This window comes from Lytechinus pictus, chromosome 17 (assembly GCF_037042905.1).
Source record: "Lytechinus pictus isolate F3 Inbred chromosome 17, Lp3.0, whole genome shotgun sequence".
Classification (NCBI taxonomy): domain Eukaryota; kingdom Metazoa; phylum Echinodermata; class Echinoidea; order Temnopleuroida; family Toxopneustidae; genus Lytechinus; species Lytechinus pictus.
In genome coordinates, this window is record NC_087261.1 from 11885942 (window position 1) to 11913042 (window position 27101).

At 36.3% G+C, this 27101-nt stretch overlaps 1 protein-coding gene across 2 annotated transcripts; it reads right to left on the minus strand.

Moving 5' to 3' along the window:
- Positions 1–335: 335 nt before the first annotated feature.
- Positions 336–15192, minus strand: LOC135157183 (antizyme inhibitor 2-like). Of its 2 annotated transcripts, none has more exons than XM_064112050.1 (4): positions 14685–15192; positions 7506–7602; positions 4986–5062; positions 336–1480 (listed from the first exon to the last, which is right to left on the minus strand). In XM_064112050.1, exons 1-4 carry the CDS (start codon positions 14811–14813, stop codon positions 1271–1273), a joined length of 513 nt encoding a protein of 170 aa, XP_063968120.1. In that variant the 5' UTR covers positions 14814–15192; the 3' UTR covers positions 336–1270. The 2 variants fall into 2 exon arrangements, with proteins under 2 accessions (XP_063968120.1, XP_063968121.1); XM_064112051.1 differs by having other exon boundaries at positions 4973–5062.
- Between the last annotated feature and the right edge of the window lie 11909 nt (positions 15193–27101).

Genomic DNA, 27101 nt, shown 5'->3' on the forward strand with positions numbered 1-27101 from the left:
TCACACATTTGTATACTTTCTCCCATACGTGTACTGTATCAAAGGAATAGCTTTGATCCAGCTGAGGCATGGCGGCTTGTCATTGTTCAAAACCCACCTACTCCCGACAAAGAAAATTATAATTGGTATAGTGTCGAAAATCTGTTTATCTGCCGGTCAATCGGATCGGGGTCGGCCTAGCCATTAACCCGTCTCTGTGGTCTAGTGGTTAAGGCACCGGCGTTCAAAGCTGGGGACCCGGGTTCGATTCCCGGCAGAGACATTTTTTCGGCATTACCAATTTTCCAAAGGGCAGATAGCTCTGGGGATCCTTGATTTAAGCTACGCCTACCATTTTTCTCTTCGTCCATTTCTTTCACAATATATATATATATATATAATATATACTGAATTTCATTGACATATGATCCCGGCATTATAATTCAAACAGCTAATCTATATACAGGTCATGTGAGTGGGATAAGCCTACTTGTAAATTTAAAAAGTAAACTTGAGTATGAATACGAACACTAATTATGAATGAATTGCTATAGATTGCTTTATAAACATCTGAACACATTTATCACCATTATTTATTATCAGCATCTGTACGGTACTAAATCAACTTGTTTAGCACACTTGATAAACCCTAAAAAAATCTTACACAAAAAACGTAAAAAAATATTCCGAAGAATTATCGTATATTGTAGGCTAATTGGAAAGTCCTCAATTGACGTACTAGGTATACAGTCAGATAAAAGAAAATACATTTTTTAAGAAAAAAATCGGGATCGGGGACCCCGATGATATGATATACGCCATCATGGATTAGCAATGAGAAAACGGATGACGTCATCTCCCATGAGTCCCTTGAAAATAAGTACTATAATTATTCCAATACCACCATTCCTCGTCAATATTCATCCAGTTTTGTTGAAAATTTACATGAACCTAATTTGATTGATTTGAACTCTTATCAATTGACAAGTGCAAATTAAACTTAGATGTAAGGCATTTCTTTTAACAGATTAAAATGATGTCATCTTGCCAGCATATTTCTGAAACCACCAGTAAGACCAAGAGAAGATCTGTCAATAAATGTTTATCAGTTTATTGTCCTCCTTATTTTACAAATCTGCCTTGTCATGGCCGTAATCATGGTGGTAGTTAGTATAACAGCATATGGCAGGTATATTAAATGGTGGTAATTCGAAACAAACAAAAAGGAATTTTCCTTTTCAAAATTAAAACTAAGAAGCAAGTTTAAAAAAAAAACCTGAAAGAAGTGCACCTAAATGTGATAACGTAACATCTTTTGTCGATCTAACCTCGCATTTGGAAAGACTTCCTTTATTTTGACGAGCTCGTCCTCGTTGTCGAACGTCATGAGTCGGACATCGTTCTCCTTGGCGAACATGAGGTGTGATTTGGCTTTGCATGGGTGTGCATATATGATCCTATTAGGCTGAACGCCTAGATCAAGCACCTGCTGTAACTCCGCCTGGAAGGGGGGGGGGGTGTTAAAAAATGAAGGTAACATTTTGGAAAGAAAGAGAGAGAGGGAGAGAGAGAGAAGAAGAAGAAGGGGGGGGGGGAGAAATAGAAAGAGTAAAAGTCAGTGATTGTAGGACTTTTTTTTTTCTCACTGACACTCTAAGAAGCCTCAAAATCAATTATTTGATGATCATAATAATAATCATAACAATACTAATTACAATAATACTTAATAATAATACCTATACTACTACTACTACTACTACTACTACTACTACTACTACTACTACTACTACTACAACTACTTCTATTACTTCTATCCTAATGATAATGATAATGAAAGCAATGATAACAACAATAACAAAATACATAATAAAAATAGTAATAATAATAGTTATTATAAGAATACTTAATGATTAGAACAATAATTTAAATAATAATGATAATAATAACAATAATAATGGTACACACTTAAAATGTTGGGCAACATACTGTCCACTGTATTGCGTTATGTATGTTGGCAAAAAATTTATATATTCTGAGCAATTATTATCCAATTGAGCAAATCTGTTACCCAATTATCAGTTTTTATCACCAAATTTGGGCAGATTTTAACTAATAGTTGTGTGGACAGTATGTTGTCCAGGGTTGGTTAAAAGTTGGGCATTCTTTTGCCCAACTATTTTAAGAGTGTAATAATAATAACAATTGTGATAATATGGATAATAAATGATAATGATGATCAAGATGAAGATTATTTTAACAAACATGACAATAACAGTAGAGATAATATCGATAATAACAAAATGATGATATATATTATATTAGTTATATTGATAATAGAAGTGCTCTCTAAAAATATTGGGTAAAAGTGCTCTATGAGGGTAACTATGTGTCCAAGCAACATTGGGCATTTCTTTTAGGCATTTTTATTTTTCCAGTGTGATGAAAATTTTGCCCATTCAAAAGTAATTTCTGCTTCTTTTTTTTTTTACCTTACTGGGCAATATGCTTCCCACATTTGGGTAAAATACAGCCCAAAATTGATTGGACACATATTTACCCTCGTGGTGGTAAACATTTTACCCTAAAGGGATGGTATCTTAATTCTTTTTTATTTCATTCATTCCACATGTCATCCATGTACTGGTGAATATGTAGGCCTTCCTCGCGATGTCATCAATAATGATGATGCGGTAAAATAATAAAAACATAAAAAGAGTAAAGACAGACAAGCAAATAGATGTATGATCTTCATGAAAAATTATAAGTACCCGCATGGTGATAAACAGTAAAACACAGCCCCTACGATTATAGAGATCATTTTCAACAATATGCATGTATAGTAATGTTCCTGTTCCACAGGGGCCGTGGAACCTGGTTGAAAGTGCTTTATCCCTAATTATCCCTCCTTTCACATGGCAATGGTGTCCAAAAACGTAAAAATTGCCATCAAAATGTGATTTCATGCATGTTGAGCGTCCTCCTGTTTTCAAATTCTGTATTTAAACGAACATCAAACTGGTATAAAGGGAAAGACAGTCTGACGAAAAGTTTATTAAAAAATAGCAGAAAATATAATGAACAACATTGGTGAACGTTTGAGGAAAAATCCATTAAAGATTGAGAAAGCTACTTGATTTTTAAGATTTGATTTGTGACGTCATATACGAGCAGCTGCCCTATTTTGTTGTGTAACATAAAATGAATAAATTATTTTTTAAATGGCTCGTGATGACTTTTTTTCAGGAGCGGATTTGAATGAATTTGTCTGTTGGTATACTAAAGATACAATAAAACCCATTTAATTTACGATACATGGGAGGTTGCTCACATATGACGTCACAAATAAAAAATATAAATTGAATAACTTAAAAAAAAAATCTTTGATATAATTTCCTCAAACCTTTACCAGTATTTTTTGTTATTTTTTCTGCTATTTTTACAATAATCTCTTTGTTTGTCAGGGTGCATTTACACTTTAATGTCATTACATTAATTTCTATCCGTTTTAATGTCATTAGATTTTATATGTCTGTCTGTATTACATACAAATTATTCATCGGACCCTCAGTTATAGAAGCTTGCTTTTATGTAGGTCCCATCATATTTCTTTGACTTACACGTAAATCAATAACTGATTAATCATGTTGCTTATATATTTTCCAATTGTCTATAATTTTATATTTTGTATTATCGTTGTTGCTTTCTTTTAACGTGAAACAAAATGTCAAACGAGAAACATAAACATAAATAAAATGAAATGAAAAGAAATAATAGTCGTTCCATGGGATTTGTTCAGTACGAGAGAATGGAAATAGCATTTGAATAGGGAAAAACTTTTAACAACATTTTCTAGTCTCAAAGAAAATAAATAAATTTTCTGAGAGAATTACTAAACTATATTGCATGTAAGTAATATTCTACACAGTAAAAACGTTGTATAAAAATTATGCAATGCTGTTCACTATATGAATCTCACAGTAATTCTTAAACAGTTCAAACACGTGTTTAATTTCTTGAACAACAAAGTTTGATTCTAAGTATTGAACTCTCAATAATTCAAGCAACTACTGTAAGATTCATATAGTAAACATGGTAAATAGCGTTGTATGAAATTTCATACAGTATTTTACTGTGTAAATAGAAGGTTAAAATCAATAATATTCAATAGATCGTGTTTGGTTAATTAACAGAGCAGTGGCAACAAAATTACAAGTTTTCTTATATTGCTGAGACCGGAGACAACCAATGATCAACCAGTTATCATCCAGATTTATGGGCGTGGGGTGACGCATATTTTCAGGTTTATTGCGAAAATCATAAATCGTAATGAGGCCAAGTGTTCGTCTTAGATCGGGGTAAGTATCGGTTAACGCTTTGATTGTTTAATCGTGGTATTAGTGACATTATTTCCCGCTTACAAGTAAATAATTATTTTTTAGTAATTGTCTTTTATCATAGCAAACATCAGTTGTCATAGAGGAAAGAATTATATTAACATATTAAAAAAAAGAAATAGAAAGGAAAATTAAACGAAGAATACGTCAATTTCAAATGTTGAAACATTTCCATGAAATGAAATATTAGCATGACAAGGATGCACAGATCATAAGAAGAGAAATGAAATATATACCAAGATTATGAATATTCGAGCTATTTGACAACTGCTTCAGAAGATTAAGTATTAAAAGTGAATGACCCACCGAATGTTATATACATGTACACTGTAGCTGAAATATTCACGATGATAGCACACACAAACACACGCACACATATATTTATTTATTTATTCATGTTTTTTTTATAAAAGCAGGGTAGTCCCATTCAAGCCAGATGCCTGCTTTACATATATATATATAATGTTGGCTGGGCAGGGGCTTCGATCCCTGAAATTGAAAGATGTGATAAAGAAATGGAATACCAACACATCCCAGTGTTTTCTCGTAGCAACACAACAATCCCAAATGAATAGAGAATGAACACACATATTTATTACCGTTCATGCCTACCTTGCTCGCACAATCAAAACCAGCTCCAAGTATAGCTAACATTTCTAGTACTCTTCTGTTGGAGTTGCATTTAACAGCTGAAAGAAACGTTTTAACGTACACAATAAGTTATAGAGTATAGAAGTGATGACATCACAATGTTTTTTTTTTTGCATTTGAGCATTTTTTATAACATATTTCGAAAGATCATGATGAAATACCTCCACAAATCAAATTTGTTGGGAATCGGTCCATGGGAGCCTTAGATATTTATTTATTTTATTTATTACGTCTTATTTTACCAGGGTGACTCTGTCAGTGGTTCAAACACTGTTATACTTAGAGGCCCTGGGATACAATAACAAAAAATACATTAGAAAACAATTACAGAACATGCACATAAAACCTATTGTCATCTACATTTAGTTCAGTGGAGTGGAATCAACAACCACATGGTGTCAGGCACGTGAAATTGTTTATTGGTATACTAAAATTGGTTTGAAATATAGATATGTAAGATATATTTTACTGTATCAGGTGAGTTAGTCATTTACTAAAGGAATTTCATGAGGGGCGTTACCTAGTTTTGGGTCACTTTCCAGAATCTTTCAGTAAATGTGTGTTTAGAGGGTGCCTGCCTTACATCATGCGGTAAACGATTCCACTCCACTGCACCAACATGGGAAAAAGCTTGTTTGCCAGAATTTTTCCTTGCTTTTGGTATCAAAAGTCCATCAGTTATTGCAGCTCTGGTTCTGTAACCATGAATAGAATTCGCTTTGTCAAATAAATTGGTCAGGTGTTTTGGTGCCTGTCCATTTATAGCGTTGTATACCAGCTTACATCTTTGCATTTTCCACCGATTTTCAATTGATGTCCAGTTCAACTGACTCAAAACATAATCTGTGGAAGTACGCCCGGGGGGGGGGGGGCACTCAGTATATAATGCATAGTGGGTATGTGCCGCGGAGGGGACCCCCATTTTTACACTCAAATTTCCGTTCCAAGGCATAGCATTTTTGTCTTTTTGAGAAAAAGAACAAAGAAAGCCGCTCCAAGGCAGAGCATTTCCTTCTTATCGAGAAAAAAGAAGAAAGAAATCCGTTCCAAAGCTTTGCATATTTTTCGTTACGCCGTTCCGGTCGCATTGATTTGCTACAAGGAGCTGCAATTTGGTGAAAAGCGGCCGTAGAGCGCTTTTCAACCATCGCCTAAGCGAGAGCGCACCCGGCGGAGGCCGCGCTAGCTGCGTCATGCACGATTGCCCGTTCCATAGGGATGCATACGCACTCACAGAGATACGGAGATCCGTTCCGAGGACCCCCGTTTTCACAAACATTTGTAGTTCCGAAGCCCGTTCCGAGGACCCTCCTTTTTACAATAAGCCCGCTCCAAGGCCCCCGTTTTTTGCCTCGCCCGCGGCACACCCCTACCACTTTTTTGGTCGAGTGCCCCCCCCCCCCGGGCCGGGAAGTACGTGTACCAACTCCAAGGACAATTCGTGGCATTCTTTTATGTTGTTTCACAAGCGACTCTTTGGTCGCAATTGCACAATTTGACCAAGCAGTGCTGGAGTAGTCGAACAATGGCAATACAAGAGCATTTGCTAGCATCTTGATACTATCTAGTGGTAAAAATTGTTTCAATCTTCTAAATAGAGCTAATCTAGGTCCAATTTTTTTTACTAACATGTTGTAAGTGATCCTTCCAATTTAGGGCAGGATCTAAGATTACACCTAAGTATTTGTAGCTGTCTACTTGCAGTACTACATGATTGTCCAAATGTAATGAAAGGGTTCTGTTCGTACTTGCTAATTTCTGGGGTGTTCCAAAAATCATAAATTGTGTCTTAGTGGGGTTTAACCTTAGTCCATTATTATTAACCCAGTTACTGATGTGTTTCAAATCTTCATTAAGTACAGTTTCGAGATCTTCAATTTTCTTTGCACTGTAAAAGATAATAGTATCGTCAGCGTACATCATCACAATACTTTTTGAGGTAACTTTAGGAAGGTCGTTCACCATAATCGAGAATAGGAGGGGTCCGAGTATTGATCCCTGCGGTACCCCAGTTACTTTAGTACCCCATGTGGACTCGGCATCCCTTACAATTGTTCTCTGTTTGCGATTGGCTAGGTAGTTAGTAAACCAGGTAAGCTCAGTGCCTCGTATTCCGTATTTAGATAATTTTTGCATCAGAAGTTCATGGTCTACGGAATCGAAGGCCTTGCGAAAGTCTAAAAAAAACCATGACCTCATGAATACATAATTAGCCCCATTGAAATCAATGTATCATTGGCCTGGTTTTAACATTTGTAAGGAAACAGGCCAATAATACATGTACATTGACTTTTATTGGGCTGATTATGTATTTATGATATCATATCTTGGGGTCTCAGGGACCGATTCTAACAAAATTTTACTTGTAGAGGTATTTCATCAAGATCTTTCGAAATATGTTATCAAAAACATAATAATATTAACGTAATAACTTTGGTCGGACTGGAGGCAGTAATTTTCGTCGGTGTGGCTCAGACTTACCATAGAATGGTTGCACATTTGGAAACTCCTGCTTCCATAGGTGGTGCTTCTTCTCCACATCCTTCAGATCTAAGACAAAGAAAGGGTCTTCGTCATCCTGAGATCAAACAGAAAGATCATTTATGGAACATTGCAGATGTCTAGTAAGAGGAATTGAGAGAGAGAGTGAGAGAGAGAGAGAGAGAGCGAGGGGTAGAGGGGGGGGGGGGGGAGTGGGGGAAGCTAAAATTTTAGAGATTTGAGGGGGGTGTCAATGAATGCGTGGTCTTTGTTCACATCATTCAGGGCTTAAACTATGCACAAAATCTGCTTTCAAAAAGTGAATACTATATTACACCGACAAACACACTTTCCTTTAGCCTACATATTTCAACGATCAAATAATGCGAGCGCGAAGCGCAAGCTGAACATTTTTTTACATTCCGACCTAAATACTGAGCATTCTAAGCACCTTTTAAAATCATGAACAGCATAGGGGTATGACTATACACTTGATGTAAGCGCGAGCCGAAACGAAATTCGACATCTCATGTTTTGTAAATCAGGAAAAGGAAGGATAATTGGATAAATGGATAATATTCCTACATTAATGATTTGATAATCTGATCTGAAACTAGAACAAGATTCGTATCTAGATAAACATGCGTGCGTGTGTTTAGATTCAGACCTAGAATCTGGACATTCTAATTACATTCTTAATTATAATATCAATAATAAGAGCGCGAAGCGCGAGCTAAAAATGTTTGATTTTCAGATCTAAAAAAAATTAATTTAAGCGCAATTACGAATTGGATATGGATCACGCTTAATAAATGATGCGAGTGCGAAGTGCAAATTGATATTTTTATCATTACATATATTTTGAGTTGTGACCGGGACATTTAAAGGACATTTTTGTCTTCATATGACTATGATCTTACTAACCGAGAGATGAAACTTGTCGATATTCCATTCTGAAAAAACGGACAATGATTATTAGGAAATCATGAAAATATTACTATCTTACTTATATACTAAGAAGCCCAAATGAGGGAGCGAGATTGATATTAAGGTCAGAAAAAACTGGACATTTTGTAATCATGAATAGGATGCATGGGTTAATATATTTTTAACAAAAATAATGCGAGCGCAAATTGCGAGCAGAAAATTCTGATAAACTGTCATGAAAGAGGAATTTAAAATAATTCGTTACAATTGATATAGGTATACATAACTCCCCAATCAAAATGCAAGCGCGCAGCTTTAGCTGATACTATTCACAATCAGACCAGCCGAATAAGGGATATTTAAAAAAAAAATATGGAATACACAAGGAGAATATTTACTTGACAAATCAAATAATGCTAGTGCGCAGCGCGAGCGAAAAATTTTGATATTTAGACCATAAAATATAGTCATTTTACAGAAAACTATAAAATCTATTTGTAAATCAAACAAATTGAAAACTCAATGTCCGAGAAATGTTTTGTTTATTAACTTCAAAACTTGATATTTTAAGTTCAATATAAGTCTATTGAGCAAGTTATGTATCTCATAGATTAGGCAATGCGAGCAAAAAGCGTGAGCGAAAATTTAACATAGTGACATGAAATTCCCCCCACCCCATATTATTTTATTCACTCGTCTTTTTCCTCTTATTTTTCCTCTCCATTTTCTCTTCTCTTCTCTTTTCCCTTCTTTTTCTTTTTCCTCTCTTTTCATTTTTTTCTTTTTGCTCGTTCCAAAAAGTGGGGGGGGGGGCATTTGATATCAAAAGAAAATCCTATATAGTCTTTGTAGTCGAAAAATGGTTAAAAATAGCGTACTTTCATGACAAATTATTTTATTCTCGCCTGCTCCCATATCGGATTTAATAACCAAATCAAGGTTTCTTGAAAAAACCGCACCCCAAACCCCAAATAACACCCCTAAATTCACAAAAACATATATGAACGATAATTTTCTTGGAGTATTCGCAAGTTGTCCGAAAATTATCCTGATTGCCCTAGTCCTTCCTGACGTTGTCCTAAATGTCTCCGGTTCTGTCCTAATACGATCTGCATGCTGTCCGCGCCGAACGCCGACAAATTTATTTAGATAATCTTGTCCCAGGACAGTCCCATGAATGTCGTAGGACAAAACGCGGACAGCCCTGGTCGTGTCCTAGGACAAGATCATTTTCATAATCTTTTACGGAATCTGGTTGCGGACAGCATGCCGAAATGACAAAAGTTGCTTCCGCAACCCTTCCTGGTCTTGTCCGCGCCCTAGTGGAAAACTGTCATTTCGGCATGCTGTCCGCAACCAAATTCCGTAAAAGATTATGCAAATGATCTTGTCCTAGGACACGACCAGGACTGTCTGCGTATTGTCGTAGGACGGTCCTAGGACTGTCCTGGGACAAGATTATCTAAATAAATTTACCGCCGTTCGGCGCGGACAGCATGCAGATCGTATTAGGACAGAACCGGAGACATTTAGGACAACGTCACGAGTGGTAAATTCAAGGACGAGGACAATAATAATAATTTTCGGACAATTTGCGAATACTCCAAGAAAAGTATCGTGTTCTTTTTTCTTTTTAATTTAGGGGTGTTATTTGGGGTTTGGGGTGCGTTTTTTTTTTAAGAAACATTAATTTTGTTATTAAATCCGATTTAGGAGCAGGCGAGAATGAAGTAATTCGTCATGAAAGTACGCTATCTAAAAAAAAAATTCGACTACAAAGACTACATAGGATTTTCTTTTATTTCAAATCAGATTGCATACATTGATGGAAATCCCAGGGGGACAGGCAAATGCTTCCCCTCACTTTTGGAAAGGGGGGGGGGGGGCATTTGATATCAAATGCCCGCCCCCCCCCCCACTTTTTGGAACGAACAAACAAGAAAAAATGGAAAGAGAGGAAAAGGAAGAGAAAAGAGAATAGAAAATGAAAAGGGAAAATAAGAGGAGTAAGACGAGTGAATAAAATAAGATGAGGGGGGGGGGGGGATTTCATGTCACTATTTTAAATTTTTGCTCGCTTTGTGCTCGCATTGCCTAATCTATGAGATACATAACTTGCTCAATATAGGCTTATATTGAGCTTAAAATGTTTGATTTACAAATATATTTTATAGTTTTCTGTAAATGACTATATTTTATGGTCTAAATATCAACATTTTCCGCTCGCACTGCGCACTAGCATTATTTAATTCGTCTAGTAACTATTCTCTTCGTGTATTCCATAATTTTTTGAAAAATATCCCTTTTTAGGCTGGTCTGATTCTGAATAGTATTAGCTAAAGCTGCGCACTTGCATTTTGATTGGGGAGTTATGTATACCAATATCAATTGTAACAAATTATTTTTAATTCCTCTTTCATGACAGTTTATCAATATTTTCGGCTCGCAATTTGCGCTCGCATTATTTTTAAAGTATTTTTTTAAGTATATTAACCCATCCTATTCATGATTACAAAATGTCCAGTTTTCTGACCCTGATATCAATTTCGCGACCTCATTGGGCTTATTAGATTAATAAGTGAGATAATAATATTTTCATTATTTCCTAATAATCATTGTCCGTTTTTTTTTTCAGAACGGAATATCGACAAGTTTCATCTCTCGACAAAAACAAAAATGTTCTTAAAATGTCCCGGTCGCAACTGGAAATATATGTATTGATAAAAATATCAACTTGCGCGTCGCACTCGCATCATTTATTAAGTGCGACCCATATCCAATTCGTAATTGCGCTTAAATTAAACTTTTTTTTAGATCGGAAAATCAAATATCTTTAGCTCGCGCATCGCGCTCTTATTGTTGATATTATGATAAAGAATGTAATTAGAATGTCCTGATTCTAGGTTTGAATCTAAACACACGCACGCATGTTTATTTTGATACGAATCTTGTTCCAGTTTCAGATCAGATTATCAAATTATTAATGTAGGAATGTTATCCACTTATCCATCCTTTTCCTGATTTACAAAACGTGAGATGTCGAATTTCGTTTCGTTTCGGCTCGCGCTTCGCGCTCACATCAAGTGAATAGTCATACCCCTATCCTGTTCGTGATTTTAAAAGGTGCTTAGAATGCCCTGTATTTAGCTGGGAATGTAAAAAATATTCAGCTCGCGCTTCGCGCTCACATTTTTTGATTGTTGAAATATGTAGGCTAAAAACAATTGTGTTTGTCGGTGTAATAGTATTCACTTTTTGAAAGCAGATTTTGTGCATTTTTATACATGACAATAAATTGTCTCGGATCTAAGATAACTTAAAAAAGACTGCATATGTTAATAGAAAAGTCGAGGCTCCCTTTATAACATTACTTTCTAATAGTTTTTCCACAAATTAATACATATCTTACAAAAGAGGAAGAAAACGGGAAGTGAGACAGGCACATGCAGACCAAGGGGCGAGGTGGTCTTGCTTCCCCCTTTAAAAAAGTACAAACAGAAGAAATATAAGTGAAATGGAAAGGGAAACTTAAAAAATAATATGGTGGAAAAGAAAAACAAGGGGGAGATGCCGTGCTAATACGGCCCTCCTCTCCCTGCTGCTGGCTTACCCCTCCCAGTATTAAAGAGATATACAAACAGCACAAAAGAAATAGGAATAAACAAAGGAGATGAATGAAATGAGGTGAAATAGAATCAAGTAGGAAAAAAAATCGCGATAATGAACAGAAAATAATTGGCCAAGATTGTGAATGTGTAAGATTAGAAATATCAGTTTTAATTTTTGGACGAAATTGTGAATCCAGTGTCTAATCGCCTTTGCCTCCTCTTGTACCAATTAAAATATAAACTAAAAAAGAAAATGTAAATGGGCAATTCCAGGAGACCGAATGCGATCGCTACGCCCTATTGGCTGCGTAAAAAGGAAAAATTGAATAAATGCAAAGAAGAGTGGAAAAGAGGAAGAAGAGTGAAGAAATTGACAGACGGAGAGAATATCAGTGTTTCAGCTAGGTCAATTTTGTAAAAAATTAATGGTTCATTTCGCTTGATGCTTTTAATAGTTTAATTAAGAAGATTGTGCACGCTATTCATTTTTACGAAAAATACCTAGGTCTTTTCGTCTTTTCTTTTTCGTCCTTGATGTTTGAAAGAAGTTCGCGCTTCGCGCTCATATTTTATGTTTATGAGAAACATGTTCTGTGCACGACTTTTTTCAGGAAGGTCTTTTTTTAAGAGTCGTGGTGTAGTGGTTCTGACTCCCGCCTTGTAAACGGAGAGTCGTATGTTCGATTCCCACCGCGGTCTATATACCGTCCTTTGGCAAGACGTATTTTGCACACCTTGCCACTCTCGACCCAGGTGCTAAATGGGTACCCGGTTGGATGCGAAAGTTATTGTCTGCTTGAATTTGCAAGTGCCACTTCGAGGCTGCGATGAATGCAAGGAATGCTTCCCAGGGTGTGGAAGTTGTGCACTTTTTATGCGGGATTGAAATGAATCATGGGGTAATAATATGCTGTAAATCGTTTTGAGCCGTTCTGAGAAAAGCGATATTTATAAACTTGCTATCATTTATTATTATTTCTTATCAATAAAATCTCATTCACGATCAAACAAAGTGCTTAAAATGCATTAGGAATATAAACTTGAATTTCAATTTGAAATCTTTACCTGTATTATTAATTTTGTTATGATATTTGTCCTATTCGTAAAGTCAAGCGCTGCCTATACTGTCCCTTTTTTTTTCGACCACAAATGGCTTTTGCTACTTGTGTACTCGTTCCATAAATATTACATTGGATGCACACATTCCTGAATCACTCCTCTTGCCTTCCTATTCCAATCCGAACGTTCCTGAAACAGTCCGCTTGCCTTCTTATTCCTGTCCGCACGTTCCGGAAACTGTCCGCTTGCCTTCTTATTCCAATCCGCAAGTTCCTGAAACATTCCGCATGGCTTCTTCTTTGCTACCTGAAGCTGACCTGATCGCGGATGGTTTCCGGAAGACGCGGAAGGGTTTAGGAAGGGCGGGACATCATCAGGACATCGTTAGGACAAGGTCCCGAAGGTGTCAGGAATTCAATATCCGCGTCGAAATTTTGGTCGAGACCAAAATTTAGATGCGGACAAATTTTGATTTCCCGAACACCAGGAAGGGTTTAGGACAGCGTGCGGACACTCCCAGGAATGTCCGGACAGGTTGCGGAAGGTTCGCGGATTGCAATTATTACATTCCGCGCCTTGTCCTGACGCTGTCCTAGCCCTAGTGGAAAAGGGGTATTAAGAAGACTATTATTATTTTAGAAGGAAGGAGAAGCGGGGCAGGGAAAGGACGCTGGGCCAATAGGAAAGACATTACTATTATCATTATTATCATTATTTTCTGCGTGAAGCGCAAGAAAAAGAAAAGGCGCCCCGCTTTGGTCTTTATTCCTTTATTATAGAGAAGATGGAGAAAATGCCTTCCCTTTTCCACACTGATTTTCTTTTCCAATCGCTTTTCCTCATGTTTGTTCTTTTATTTGGGGGAAGTGAAATGTTCGCATGGCAACGCAGATGAAAATAGTCTAGTGCTAAACGATAATAAAATCGAATTGATGAGACAGATGCTCAGCTAAGGTTCGACATCCAAAATAGCATTAAATTGAACATTGGTTGGAGGTTCTTCATGAGCAATTGAAGAACCTGAAATGAGAGAGCATGCAATGAATAACCACGATCAATCGTTTTTAAGTCAGCTTAATGCTATATAACCTTCAACTTCAACATAATTATTCTGATACATCTATATTAAAAAGTCCGAATATACTGCCTGGGATCCCGGATCGGGTTCAAATCACTTTTGTCAAGGGGCCATGGAGGATCAGTATGTTGTTACTGTGTGTGCACAGAATTGTCAGTGGTCATCAGTCTCCTCATTTGCATACCGATCAGGATGTGCATAAACTGTTTTGTGAAATTAAGCAAAACTTTAAAATGTCTTTCTTATTTTACATCCGATTTTGATGAAGTTGTTAGTGTTATGCTTGTTGGATTTTTCTTTTTTTTATTCATTAAATCATTTTTTTTTATTGGGATATGGACTTGTCCTTTAAACAATGCACTATCCGAACGAAGGGAACAAGAACAATCATTATGAGAGGCTTGCTTGGTGTCGAAAATGGCATCAGTGGTATATTAAAGAAAGCCTATTTATTATTGTAAAATAATTACCAAAAAAAAAAACACGCACATAAAAAAATGGGCTTACCTCTCTGGATACATGAACATTGTCCCCATTTATCACATCCTTCATGTATTTAACAATCTTATCATCATTTCTGGCATCCAGTGATCCTTCCTCTTGCAATGTCCGCCCAGCCGAGATGTTTAATCCCATAACTGAAGATTATTTAACGAAATAATCAACCCCAAAGTGTCACCGAGGGCACACCCCTGCTTGTAACTTCTCCTACCATTCCCGGAAAAGTTTGAGTGGCGTCGAAATAGAGTTTTGTCGTTTTCTTCTTCAAACAATCCTCGCGCACGGTTGAAGAGGTTATTCCAAAGTCACAGTGCTGTGCTTCAGAATACACTAGGCGTTTTTTGTACGGCCTGCCGACTGACTGAATCACTCGAGTTGAACTCGCTGTGGCATGCAAATGTATTTTTTAGAGGAGGCATTCGCAATTCGTGTTGCCGGCGTTTCCACTCTTGTTTGAAAAAAAATCTAAATCTTGCGAAAATATGGCACTCTTACGGCCGCGCAGTCTGTTCTTATGTAAACTGGCCAGGCTCGAATCCCCGATGACATAAAAACATAGGATATACCAGCGGAAAGATAAAAACCGGATCGTAAATTTGAATTGACATAAATGAGGACGAGGCGAGGGTAAGGTATCCATGTCGCAATTAACCCTGTTAATTGATTAAAAATTGACATGCCCATTAATCCTTCATGTCTAGTAGACAGTTGGAAATACCGTCACCTATTTCCGTCAAATTATTATGGGTAGATGACGTCTACTGAGAGGATTACAGGAAACGAACAAATCATACAATTTGTATAAGTTGTAAAATTACCTTGCAATAGTTCTTACCAATGGTGCAGTGAAATACAAAAATTAGGGGGCAGAAAAGGGCGTAATTTGTTCTTAACAGTGGCAGTTTAGAGATTAGGAAGGCCCAGAAAACTCCGTATCGGCCGGTGGCGGATCCAGAGGGGGGAGGGGGGAGGGGTGCACATCCGGAACGTGCTCCCCCTCCCCTTGAGAGCAGAAACCCTGGATCCGTCACACCGAAACAATAATATATGTTCAGTTTTGTAGATGAGCGCGTGGAACCTACATGGGAAAATAGTCATTAGATATGATTTTGATATACGTAAATCACTATAGCTGTCCTGAAGTTTACGAAAAACATCAACTTTATACCACTGCCCACGACCAGCAAATCTCATAAACATAATAAATTAAATTTTATTCGGGCATAAATTTTTGTAGAAGAAGAGGGCTGTCTGTATAGTTAGTGTAAAATTGAAATATTCCATTGATAAAAGCATGGAGCTACTACAGAAAAGGAAGCACTCTCATATACTCTTACAACATATTTTATCATGAGCAATTTTTTATTTAGTTTGATAAAAACAGTTATATGCAAAATAAAGGCGATAATGTAAATGGGTCAATCACACACTATTATACAATAAATGTTTTTTTTATATATGATGTAGGAAATATTCAAATGTTTTTCTCAATGTGTTTGAAGAACATATGTCATTATCATTATTGTAACCTAAAATTGCGATCAAATTGCATGTTTTACGTTCAGCCGTTTGTTCAAATGATCTTGTTAATGTTGATATGACCTTCGAAAATACAAACCTTCCAACTGCTGATTATAAACAAATCCCCATTCAAAGGCATATTCATCGAGAGTTGGTGTTTGCGAATTTTTACCCTATTCTCAGAATACATGTGTCTCCATTTGTATCTTGATTAAATCATTTGATATACTTACTGAACATTTAAAAACTTCGTGGATCTTGTACCATGAACGTAAATTGAATTAGATTTAAGTAAAGTAAAGGAATATAAAGTAAAGTATAACGTGAGATAAGGATGAAGACAAGTGGGTATTTTCTCAAATGGCATGGACAGTGCGACATGGAAGTATAACAACGTAAAGTTTTTTTTGCAGGAGTTTCTGCATTTTATTCATAAATCAATAACAAATAAAAAAAATTGATAAAATGACAATGACATAAATTAGTACATATTTGCATGACAATCTAAAAGTAAAATAATGTATAAGACTAAAAACTACATAAATGAAGCGTGTAAAATAGTAAGGTGGGTAAAAATGCAGGGCCAGCTATAAGCAGGTAATTGCTTGAAACAATAGCAGCCATGAGGGAGGGCAACATGGGAACCGTAATAGGTTATAAATATAATTCGATAAAATGATGTCACGAAATAGAAAGTATGAACGTTTAGATATTTAGTGGGAAGAGTAAAGTAAATAAAATTAAAAATAGTGTATTAAAGTAAAGTGACTCAGAGTAAAAAGAAAAATGAGAAGAAGTGAAGTGATTTGAAAAGGGAATTCAGACAGGTGGTATTTTTTTTGTTGAATAATAATCATGGATTGTTAATCACCGACATGACTGAAGTAAAGCAAAGCCAAGTAAAATTATGTAAAGTTAAGTAAATCAGAGTAAAGTTGAGTGAAGCTGTGAAGTGAAGTTATGTGAAGTTAGATGAAGTGAAATGAAGTAAAGTAAAGTAAAGTGAATCTAACTGAAGCGAAGTGAAGAAAGTAAAGTGAAGTAAGATAAAGCGACGTAAAATAAAACTGAAGTAAAGCCAAGTGAGGTGACGTGAAGTAAGGTTGAGGTAAGTGAAGTTAAGTAAAAGTCCAGTAAAAGTAAAAATAAGTGAAGCATAGTGAAGTGAACTGAGCATGGCGAATTGAAGTTAGTGATTTGAAGTAACATACTTTAATATTAATCAAAATGAAGTGTGTATAAATAAAGAAGTGTAAAGGAAAGTACAAGGTATAGAAATGCGGTTAATTGGAGTGAACTAAAGTGTAGTGAAGCGAATTGCAGTGAACTTAAATGAGAGTGAAGTAGTCTGCAAGAACAGACTCATATATGACACTTTAACCAATAACCGGTCTAGAGTAAAGACTAGAACCCGAAGACTCTGTATGTGTATAGAGTACATAGTTAATCTAGAACACAGTTAATCTAGTCTCCCTACTTCAGACTCTGCACTGTGCGTATTGTGAAAGACAAGGGTCTGTGCATGCAGATTAGAAGTGATGAGGAGTAAAGTTAGGAGTAAAGAAAGTGACACAAAGTCAGTAAACATGGTAAATTAAATCAATCTAATGTGAAGAAAAGTAAAATGGAGTGAAATGACGAGAAGGAAGGTGCAATAAAGCAAGTAACATCAAAATGTAAAGTAAAATAAAATAAATAAAAGTGCAGTTTGAATAATCAGAAATGAAGAAAATTTCTAATACGAACCACTGTTATCAAGTTGCTTATCAATGTCGACGTCATCGAAGGAAAACAACGGTATGTAAAAAAAAAGAACAGAGAGGGCAAATAAATTCCAGCCTCTTCTCCAAAGCATGCCTTGTAAATGATTTCATGTGGTGTTCATGGTGTTCGATACATTTCTATTCCCCTACCTGCAGTGGCGGACCGTGACCCATGCAGAGGAGACAAAGCATTGGAGGGGCACAGCATTGTTTACAAATAGTGCCCCTCCAATGCTTTGTCTCCTCCGGGTCAGGGTCCGCCACTCCCCCCTTTCATGCCTTTTTTACCTGCATTATCCTTAGTTATAGAGATTTAAACCATTCTGGATGTCTGCCGGTATATGTACCCGGATCTATCACAAGTATCTCAACTTTGCCATCTTTTGTTTTTCATAGTATACATTGCAATACCAACGTTGATACCCAGATGGACTGACACATTTGATGGAAAGCCTTTAAGTCATTTCCCCAGACTTTTTGTAACTTTCTGCTCAGATCCCTGATTTTTTTTTTACATTTTGTTAACGCAAGTCAACTAAGTATTTTCCTTTTCTGCTTTATATGTTTACACGTGCATCTCTATAAGGGACCCTTTGTAAAACAGCGTTGGTATGTTATCATTGCTGAGTAGGGCAATCCCTCCGTCTTTTTACTGATCATCTTTGTTATGGTCAATATATATATTTATCATTGTTATCATTTTTGATTGATGGAAAATAAAAACAATACATTACAATGTCAGGAAGTGGAGTGGAATAGAAGCAGGCCAATTATTAATGTCAGGATTTGGATAAAAGCATGCTAAAACAATCCCGTATTGATGACTTGGCTAAAGACATGCAGTTATCATTATTGTACTCTGAAATGATATCTCAACAAGAAAAAGAGGGTATTGAAATGCTGAAAATGGCAATTTTTGAGAAATCAAGGCATTTTACTCCTGGATAGAATGGCACTTTGACACCCATCCAAACTTTCTTATTTTTTCTTTTCTTGTGCGCCTCGCAGGGGCGGAAATCTCTCCCAAAAGGTAGGGGGGACAAGGGGCTGGAAAATTTGAAAAGAAAAAAAAAAAAAAAGGGTTATCATCCCAAAAGTAAGGTCATCTCGTCCTAAAATACATGTTTTATTTCGTTTTTCAATGATGTATTTCTTACCATCATAAAAGACCACAAATAGTAGATGACCTCACCCGTCTGCCAAGTTCATCCCACAGATGCTCAATGGGATTGAGGTCAGGAGAGCATGCACACCATGGGATGACGTCAATGTCCTGCTCCTGAAGGAAGTTGGTGATGAACCGTGCTGTGTGGGGTCTTGCATTGTCCTGTTGAAACACGTCCCCCCTGGGATTTCCGCCCATGGCGCTTCGGAATAGAATGTTTCTAGATAGATGGCGCTATATAAATGCCTATTATTATTATTATCATTATTATTCTGTGAAATTAGAAAGTAGAAAAAATACGTCCAAATTCGACTTCAAATTGTAAATTTTTGAAAGAGATGAGCAGCAAGAATGAGCTTTCCTCTTTTCAGAGCATTAATTAAAATGTTATTCAGAAAATAACCTTATACCTTACATTTTCCCAGTCCCTTTATCTTATTTTTGGTTCTTGGTCGTAGAACTTTTGGGGGCCAGGGCCCAAAACCATTCCATTTGTACGCCAGTGCCACGTATGTGGAGTCCGGGGCGGAGCCTCTCTCATTACCTCTCGAGATTCATTCAGCCATTATCAAAACTTGCCGTTATTTTCAATGAAATCGCGGGTATATAATTACAAAACATATTACTTCAGAAAGGGCACAACATGGGAAATGAGGGGGGAAAGCGGCACGAGCGAGCGAAGCGAACGAGAAAATCGTTGTTGTGAATTTTAAAAATATAATTACAGGGCATGTGTAGCCTTGCGCAATTCTTGGGCGGTAGGTCAGGAACCTCTCAAAGTTTGATAATTTCCTGATTGGGAATGTTATTGCTTGAAATTTAGCAAGCTTTTATGGACTTTATACGCCATCCTATTCTTTCTTCACCTTCTTTATTTTCAAACCTCGGCAGCCCGAGTGTGTACCTAAATTCTTGTCTTTTTCATTTTCTTTTTTCTTCATAATTCAACTTTTCCCCTTTAGCTTTTTAGCCAATTTCATTCTACCTCATTTTCCAATTCTTTTTGCCTTTTTTCTATTTCCCGCCATAAAATCGAGTTCCAATTTGCCATCTCTTAATCTATGTCATCTATCTCACTCATTTATTAGTATTTCGGAACAATAATCTTTATCACCTGTTCTTTTCTTCATTTTCGTCCCCTTTCCTTCCGCTTTCCCCTTCTTTTTTTTGTTATGTCCTTCCTTTCCTCCCTTTTCCGACTTTACTCCTTTTCTACCAGTCATGTGTCTGCCTTTTCTTTACTTTTCCTTTCCCTCTTCACACAAGATTTCAACGAAGAATGAAAGCATTAATCATTTCGACAGTGTGTACAAATCATACACGCGCACGTGCCCTCCCACCCTCGCAAACACACATTATGATATTAAAAAAAAAGACAATAAAAACATTGATTAGAATGATTCCGTCAGAATGATTCCATGTATGAAAATGTAAACTCATAAATCATTATTTTCTCCACCACACTTATGGAGGATATGTACTGGGTTAATGGGATATGCTTTCGCTTCTCGACATCCAAGACACCGGAGCCATAGCTTTCACCATTTTCATTGGTTGTGTCGATACCGCCTTGGTGTTCGCCAGCCAATCAGCAGAGATCAAAGAAAGGAGACCTCCACCTTTATTTAGCCATTTCTCACAATCACGCATACAGCTAGGCGCCACATGTCAGAAGTTTGTCCAAAGACAAAAAGGCCAATCAGAATCCGTTGTGGAAAAACGATGCATTTTATTTCACTCTGCATGCTCTATAACTACATCAGCGAGCGGGCTTGGTAACTTCGGGACGAATTAAGTCGACGTTCTGTGCAGAACGTTTTTACAAAATACCTCTCCTTAAATCATCAGAAAGTTTTGCTCACGCGATGAACCTTTAGTCCTACTATAGCAAAATATTGCCAATCTCGCATATTTGTCTCAGCATTCAGTTGCCGCTAGATCTACAAAAATGGCAAGTATACTCTAAGACCTACTCGGAGAATGTAGACATAATGCCTTCGTATGCCTTTCATACGAATTGATAAAGAGCGAAATGATATTCCTTTGATTTACAATGCTATGTATGTTTAAATTGTCACTTCCCACTCTATATTTTGGTGTTAATTGTTTCTGATGTTAGATATTTTGTATTTTGTATTTTTGATGTTGTTTGTTGTTGTTGTTCATAGTTATCTTGACATGTATTTTAAACTGCAGGGCGCCTTTGTAAAGCAGTTTTAAGAACTGAACAGGCCTACCCTGCAGTATAAAATAAATAAAACAAAATAAATAAATAAATAATAAATAAATATTGCCAGTTGATAATTATGGTTAAGATTCTCATACCCACGCATGACTTTTTGATTATGTAGCGTCACCCATTTTTGCATAAAGCTTTTATGTCACAATCGTACATTTAATATATTTCTGCAAGAATTATTACCCTTCTAAGATCAAATGACTATATGATAATTGGACATAACGATCTATATTGATTTTTTATGGTAACTTTGAAAGACGTTTCAATTTCAAGCGTTTACTTTTCATGTGTAAAAAGGACAGTTAAACGTTGTCTGTAACCATACAATATATATATAAAAATTACACAAGGATCGAGTTAAATTGGCAATAAAACTTTGATGCATAATTTTACAAAATCTATAGCGTGTTTACACATGATGTAGACAACATCAAAATTAGGCTCTGAAAAGAAACAGAGCTTGAAATGATAAGTACCTCTGTGATTGAATTCAATTTAGTTATAAAGTCAAATTATGATTGTGTATACCAAATTATTGACCATTATACACTGCCTGAGAAAAAACAAACAAGAACATCAAATTAAAAAAGAGGGTATATATGATGACGGTGATGGTGGTATTCATGGTGATGATGCTGGTTATGATGATGATAGTGACGCTGATGGTGATGATGATGAGGTAAATTATATGATCTTGATGATGATTATCAAACTGAATGATGACATTTGACATGTTGGAGGTGGTCATACCGGCGACTAGGCCCCACTTGGTCGTGATGATGATATGATATAACCATTGATGGTGTTTGAAACGGGAGATTTCTATGTTGATATTGACTATAATGATGGTGAGATTGGCACGTCACAATATTTTACTTTCACTCTCGTCGTTTTATATCGAATTTTAACAGATTATGTGTTCGCTATTCAAGTACGGACTCGCAGCATGTTTGTTACCAGGTAGGCTTTTCAAACATATTATTTCGATTCTTGCATGATCTTTATGAAGGAATCTAGTGAAAAAGAATTTTTCTTGAGCTAAGTATTAACACTTGAATTAATTTCATGACAAATAGGCCTGCTTCGTTTTAAAAATATGTGATGAAAATGCAAGACTGTGGAACATGAATAACTGGCTCGAAACCCAATGACGGAACTTTGGTATGAATGATGAATCCTCCCTTATAATATTACACACGTTGTATTCGGGAAGACATGTAGATAGATAGATTAATTGAAATGTCCGTTATGCATATATTGTGCGTCCCAGTTTGATTCCTCCCAAGTTAAAATCATCTAAGCATTGAACTCGTGATGGGGACTGTACTATGCACATTACATGGTTTGTTCGGCTAGGGTTCCATGACATTTACTCCGGCGACAATTAGTCCGCTTTAAATCCCAAACACTGATCGAATGACGAACTTAAAGGGATGGTCCGGGCTGAAAATATTTATATCTTAATACAGTCACTGAACAAAATGCCGAAAATTTCATCAAAATCGGATAACAAATAATAAAGTTATCGAAGTTTAAAGTTAAGCAATATTTTGTGGAAACAGTCGTCATGAATATTCATTAGGTGGGCTGATGATGTCACATCTCCACTTTCCGTTTTCTTATGTCATTACATGAAATCATAATTTTTTTCATTATTTCATACTTGTGTAAATAATATGTCTCCCTTATAATGAAATAAGTTGCAGCAATAAATATATAATGCACTAAATCAGTTGTCAATCCAATTTTTCTCATTCTTGGAGGAAAAAATTTGAATAAACCTCATTTCATATAATAAAATACAAAAGAACAAGTGGAGATGTGACATCATCAGCCCACCTAATGAATATTCATGACGACTGTTTTCACAAAATATTGCTTAACTTTAAAATTCAATAACTTTGTTATTTGTTATCCGATTTTGATAAAATTTTCGGCATTTTGCTCAGTGAATTCTACTCTATTTATTAAGCTATACATACTTTCAGCCCGGACCATCCCTTTAAACCCTGGGTTTAACATTATACCCTACCCTAAAACTAACCCTAACATATGACCATATTGCAACCCCAACCCGGATAAATTGTCGCAGGAGCAAATGTCGTGTCAACTTCATGCTAATCAATGTCACTTTTATCCTACCGTTTTGAGTAACTGGAATGGAATTGGCTCAATCATCAGCCCGAATGCAACATATTCTGAGTGACATGAATTAAGATTTCCAGGTACTTTATATCGAATCAGAGTTAATCCCAGCTAAATAACGAAGTTTTAAAAAATGTAAAATTCAGGTTGAATACAATATACTAGTAGACATTACATTAAAATCCGACGGTATCGGCAATACTTTGAATTTATTTTCAACTAATTATTTCAGTTATACTTGGTTCATCGAATGGATCAACTGCGTGTCCAGATGGCTTAGGTCTGAATTACACCTTACCAATGTTTCTTGAATGCCGGAAGAAACTTCATCCCAATGGAAGTATGGTGCAGACTATTCCAAAGATCATTCGCGTTTCATCTACTGAGGACTCGTGTCCCACCAGGAATGATAACTCACAAACCTTTGGTCACCGAGTTTGTAGATTTCCAGGTAAGCTGGTCCCCTTTCGACCCCATGGCTCATATTCTGAGCTCAGGTTTAAGTTATACACTAGACCCCGTTGATCTGATCAGTCATATCTATGGAAAACCGGCAACATCAACGCCTATTGCATGTTTGCTCGAAATATTTGTCTAGATATGCTGTAAACTCATATACACTCATTGATTTCTTGAAAATTCAGTGCACGGTCTTCTATTTGTAATTTTTTACAAAGTACATTGTGCAAAGATCTTGTACAAACAATTATGACATCAATCAACAATTATTACCCTACAGTTCGGGTTAATCAGATCAATCGTAACTCTTTGTAAGACGTGCCCCTGGTCTATCAGTACAGCTTTAATCTATCAGCTCAATTGACACTCAAATAATTCAGAGCTATCAAGTAGTAGTAACCAAAATTGTTTCCTTCAGCAGTAACGTGAAACATATGAGCACAGCAAACATTTGAATTTTACAATAGCATTTTTTGCTTCCCATAAATTTAGCACATGGTTAGACCACAGTCCAAGTTTAACCAGATTTCAGTAAACGGGCTTATGATTTTAACGGAGCTGAGTCCACTGGGCAAGGAATTCGTTTAACTGCGCACCAAAATGTAACTCGAACTTTTTACTTAAGTCTAACCGAATTGCCTGAAATATGCCTTGCGATGGCTGGCGAAAGGCATTTTTTACAAAATCGTTTTCAATGGTATCTAATGGTAAATCATATTTACCCTTCATGTTTGGGTTCGTACATCTTCTGAACTAACAGCTGCGATTATTCAAATTCGCGCGGAAATTTTGAACATGTTTAAAATTTCCCGACGAATTGAAAAATCGTTGGTCATCTGTTTGAATTCGCATCTCTTATTTAGTCTGCGGTAATCGTTCGTTTATCGTTCGTGTGTTTTTGTCGCGCATAGTCCCTCTTCGCGCTTTTGCCAAAGTGGACCGATCTCGAAAGAACCCGTAACGAAGCAACACGATGACACAACGAACAAATTTGCCTGATCTATTCCCTCGTCTTCGTTTCTAATCGCACGCCATATCAAACCATTGGTGACTATTCCTTCGTCTTATTGGGATATATCAACACTTCGCTCGCCTTCGGAAGCAATTTTCTCAAAGAGGTGAACCGAAAAATCGATATCCTTTGAATGTCATATTTCTCCTTGGCTTACCGTTCGTTGATAAAATTTGTCAACAGTTACTGATCGCATGATCTGAAGGAAATTTTATTTGAATTTCGTTGAATTCGCGTGCATTTCGTTCATTTTACCATTCGTCACCCTTCGTCCGCCTACATTCGGTCAGGTGTGAGGGGGCTTTAAAGGACAGAGTGGTTTTTATTTGCATTAATTAGTTGTAAAATCGGTTTCTGAACCTCGGAAATTTGTCAAAAAAGCATTAATTTTGGAGGGTTTATTTCCAATAGGTCTAATGCCAATTGGTCTAATTACCAACTCGTCTACTATCATTTGGTCAATCATCAATTCGTCCACTATCCACATGGTCTAATTGCCATTTCGTCTGATAACCAGTTGGTCCAATAGCCATTTAGTCAGTAAATCATTTGTTCTAATTGGAAAAGTGTTAATTGGGCGAAAAGAATGAAAAGAAAATGGGTACTAGACCAACTGGTTATTAGACGAAATGGTCATAGGCGAACTGGTGATTAGAAGACGTGATGATTGGAGCAAACGGTTACTGGACTGAATGGTTGTTAGACGAAATGGCATTAGACTAAATGAAGGTTGATGAGCATAATGGCAGTGGACGAATTGGCAATTTACTATTGGGAGGCTGGAACCTATATTTTTTAAGCACTACGTCTGAATAGAGACTAGTATCATCGTTTGATACCTCATCTTCACTGTTTATGTATCTTGCAAAATTATTGTAACAGCATTTATGTCATTCAATTTTCTGAGAACACGAAACAGACTTTGAGGCCCACGTATGTCCGTGGCCTTTACAGTGTATGACGCCATGTTCAGGTAGTAGGTAATATGTTGAACGGAATACAGCAGTGAAGACGAGGGTTCACAAAAAGCAGCAATATGCGTAAAAATACAATTCGAGATAACTTTGAAAAATTAAGAGGATAAATTGTCCTATAGTTTTATTTGTAGAGAAACCCCGAAGTGTTTAGAGAGGAAAATTACTTTGTTAAGCTACTTGGGAACATATCTATTGCGACATGAATGCATTGAGAAGTAAATCGGTGTGTTGTCGTTCAAGTAGGGCTATATTTTGAGACCACATTGCTCAGAATGATGGATCGTGGGTAATGAACCTTGCCAGATCGGAGTCATTGAGGAATTGAGGTGGGGCTATTAGGGCTGTTGGTTCGTGCGCCCTTTAAAGCATGTCTTTGAGCTAGCTTTGGAAATATAAACCAGCCTCTAATTTCATTTGGATAGAGAAAGTAAAATATGTTAAGAGGGAAAGTTAATGTCTAATTATACTTGTTACAATAATCTTCGTAGTAGGAATCGTACTCAGAGTGTAACATGGAAATATCAGTCGTTTTTTTAACGTTAGGAGACTAGAAAGTGGATCAAGAAAGTCAAGTATTTGATAATAATAAGATACTTACATAGAAAATTTGTACTTAAAAAATAAATTCCTGCAGCAGAGTCTCGAGAACACATGTAATCTTACATGTATATGTGTAAAATTACAGAAAATTGGCATTTGGTGTATGTTAATTTCAAAATTTATTGTATTAAAACTGTTCCCCCTTTTTTTAAACAGACCTGTTTTGTAAAATTGTAGAAAAATTAAAGAAAGTCTTTCCTGTTATAAAAATTTACAGAAAGATTTTGTTATTTCTTTCTGTAAAATCTGTTTTTTAATTTGTCTTCTGCTTTAACAGTGTAAGATACATCATAATGTTCGTTTATCCGAAGGATTGTTATACCGAAAATGAAATAATTTCAGACGTTCATTGAGGTGTAATTATTGCTCTCCCTCATCATGCTCATTGGATTTACACAGTATAAATGAAATCGTTTCCAAAGTGGAATATAAAGCAAATAACCGCATTCCTGCATTGGTTTCAGATAATATGTTAAACTACTATTTCTTCAGCGATGTGCATGCATCTGTCATCGAATTTCAGCGTCCCTTCGAAGAAATCC